Source organism: Trichechus manatus, unplaced genomic scaffold (assembly GCF_000243295.1).
Source record: "Trichechus manatus latirostris isolate Lorelei unplaced genomic scaffold, TriManLat1.0 scaffold00296, whole genome shotgun sequence".
NCBI classification, from domain to species: Eukaryota; Metazoa; Chordata; class Mammalia; order Sirenia; family Trichechidae; genus Trichechus; species Trichechus manatus.
Window position 1 is genome coordinate 471,522 of NW_004444232.1, and position 2,732 is coordinate 474,253.

The window sequence follows — 2,732 nt, forward strand, 5'->3', positions numbered from 1 at the left end:
GGGGGTTTGGAGGTGAGGAAACAGTAACGGCTTTATTTAAGGTATGCCCACTCATCTAATTCAAAGTAAATATATTTAGTGGTTAGGTGACTGCAGCAGGACCTGTATGAATAACAACTGTTTATGCTACACTTGTCCATGTATTCCCAAATATGATGTTAAGCTACCCTTATGAAGAAATATCTTCTACTTAGAAATCTCTTTAAACAGTTTTACTGAGTCCTCTTAGAGGTTTGACCTTAAGCAAGTTTTTAGCAGTAGCTTCTGAGCCATTCTGTACTATCACCAAGTAGAGGATGATGGATGATCCCATTAAACGTTTCATTTTCATTTTAATGTAGTATATACTGGAGGAAACCTTTGAGCAGAATCATGAGGGGAGGGGGTTACATTTCAAATTTATACTAGGTAAAAAAGAATAGTGACATTACTTTCAATGAAATGGGAACCAAGAAGTCAATGGCTTTTATCTAGAAATACACTGATGAAATCATGCGAAGAGTCCAGGCCTGGATTCTAGCTGGGAGATAAGCCTTAGTAAACAAAGATTTAATTCACTTACCTGAATATCTTCTAGGGTCATTGCCCTCACGACAAAGCCCTTCAGCTGCTGCATTCTCACAAAAGCCAGCCGAAGCCTGTCACTGACCATTGTCGTTTTGCCGGGGATGTTAGGCCAATAGCGCTGACATTTGATTTTTTCTCCTTCTACTTCCTGGGTCATCATGGCTATCACTGTGGATTTCTGTTCCCAAATCATCTGCCAGAAATCTCCAACAGTTGTTGGGAGAGGTCCCTGGCAGGCAATGTAAACAAATTCTTCTTTCCCTACTGGGATTTTAATGAAGCTCGCGTTGATATATCCACCTTCGTCTCCAAGAGGCACTCTTGTAGCATCATCTGTGAATTTCCCACCATAAAAAAGAGTCATCTATATCATGCATTTCTAAATAAGAGTATTATAAATAGCTCAAGTCAAAGATCATGAAGAATTACTCTTAACCATAGATGAGATCACAAACACATTTTGACAGAGGTATGTTTTCAATTGTAGTGCAGTTACATTATTTTATATTTACTCTTTTCATTTATGTTACGAGTATATCTAAGATGTCAGCTTCTGACACATGGAATTTGATATTTATTATTTACATATAGATTTGGTTGGAGAAATTAAAATTCATAAATACATTTAGAACTTAATAAGTAACTAGAAAAACAAAAACTGTGCTACTTCTTCTCTATCTTAACGATGACGACAATAATAACAGTACTGAATGATAATGCCAAAAAATCTTTTTATAGAACACAAAAAGGTAGCTCACTTTATTCTCCAGGCACACAAGCCTTTGTCTATGTCTAACTGTAGTCAAAATATAATTTTTCAATCCAGGCTGCCCCGGTGAAAAGTACATATAAGCCATCTTTTACTGATATTATATAGTTAATGGTTTATCCAAGAAAATAAATTTGTACATATTTGCTGGAATTAACTTGACAGTAACTAACAATAGCAACAGCATACATTAGAAGTCATTTCTATTGCAAATATTTATACATTTAACTGGTAATTATTGTGATTACAAAATTGAAACTCTTCATTGTTAAGTTTCAAAATCCTCCAACAATTGCCCTTCTACTACTTGACTTCTTTTATCTCTTAGTTCAAACCAGTCATTTGGCTCATGGAAACAAATCCACTCATTTGGAATTTATGGCTTCTCCCATTCTGACTTTGAGATACTGGTCTGGTCATTATTTTTGCCTGAAACAATTCGCACCTATGTTATGCCAAGCCATGTTCTATTCCATTTTTAAAATGCCAAGATTCACTTCTTACAGGAAGTTTCCAAAATGAATGCTGTGTCTTCTATCTTGATTAAAAAAAATCAATTGTATTTCTATTTATTGCATAATTTGTTATTATTGGTTCTTTTCTTTATCTTTGGATTTATGACTTCATGGCAAACATAGGGTCTGTGTGTCACTTTCTAATCCAATGTGCTAACATATGTAAATGTGGCAGGTAATTACTGTAAGAAGTTGCCAGGTATTTTGGCTACATAATATAGTCATAAAATTACACTGGTAACTGGTGAACATGGGTAAAAATAACTGCTGTTATTTCTTTCTGGTATCTGAAATGATTAAAAGTATAATGCAACCTGGTGGTTCCACTGTAGCCATATGCAGGTATGTAGCTAATATGTACTATAGAAATTTCTCTAAACTTAAAAATGAGTGAAATAAATTGATGTTGGTTTTGACACGAGTCTGAGAAATTACTCAGAGAAGCCAATTCATTTTTTTAAAAAGACTTTAAAATTACTGGTTTAGCATCACTGATTAATTTGAATACTAGGCTAATAAAAATTCAGGAATGCCTGAAGAAATATTTAAGATTCCTCTAATTGATTTTCAGAATATATAGAAAATCTAAAAGGGACTTCACATTGTGTATTTCTTACTGAACAAACAAAACTTATCTGTTGCTGAATTAACATTGACTCTGAATATATGTGTGAGTGTGTGCTTATGTGAGAAACAGATGGGCAAACTAGCATAAAGGTTTAAATTAGTTCAAATTATACTGAGCATACATTCAACTTGGAGCTAAGCTGGAACTTACAGGGAAGTATATTTTTATATCTGTTCTTCCTTCTATTTTCCTTAGTTTGTCCAATTAGACACTGATCCAAAGGTTTTAAATCTTGAAGATTCTGTAAGCAAAA

The 2,732-nt window shown here is 33.9% G+C and overlaps 1 protein-coding gene across 1 annotated transcript in view; it reads right to left on the reverse strand.

The window, feature by feature from the left end:
- The window catches only part of PTPN13 (protein tyrosine phosphatase non-receptor type 13), a 192,920-nt gene that overhangs the window by 6,483 nt on the left and 183,705 nt on the right, over positions 1-2,732 (reverse strand). Inside the window, exons 42-43 of the mRNA XM_023725318.1 lie at positions 2,630-2,720; positions 563-900 (exon numbers count right to left, since the gene is read on the reverse strand). Coding sequence (XP_023581086.1) covers positions 563-900; positions 2,630-2,720 — 429 coding nt within the window. The remainder of the gene's footprint in view (positions 1-562; positions 901-2,629; positions 2,721-2,732) is intronic.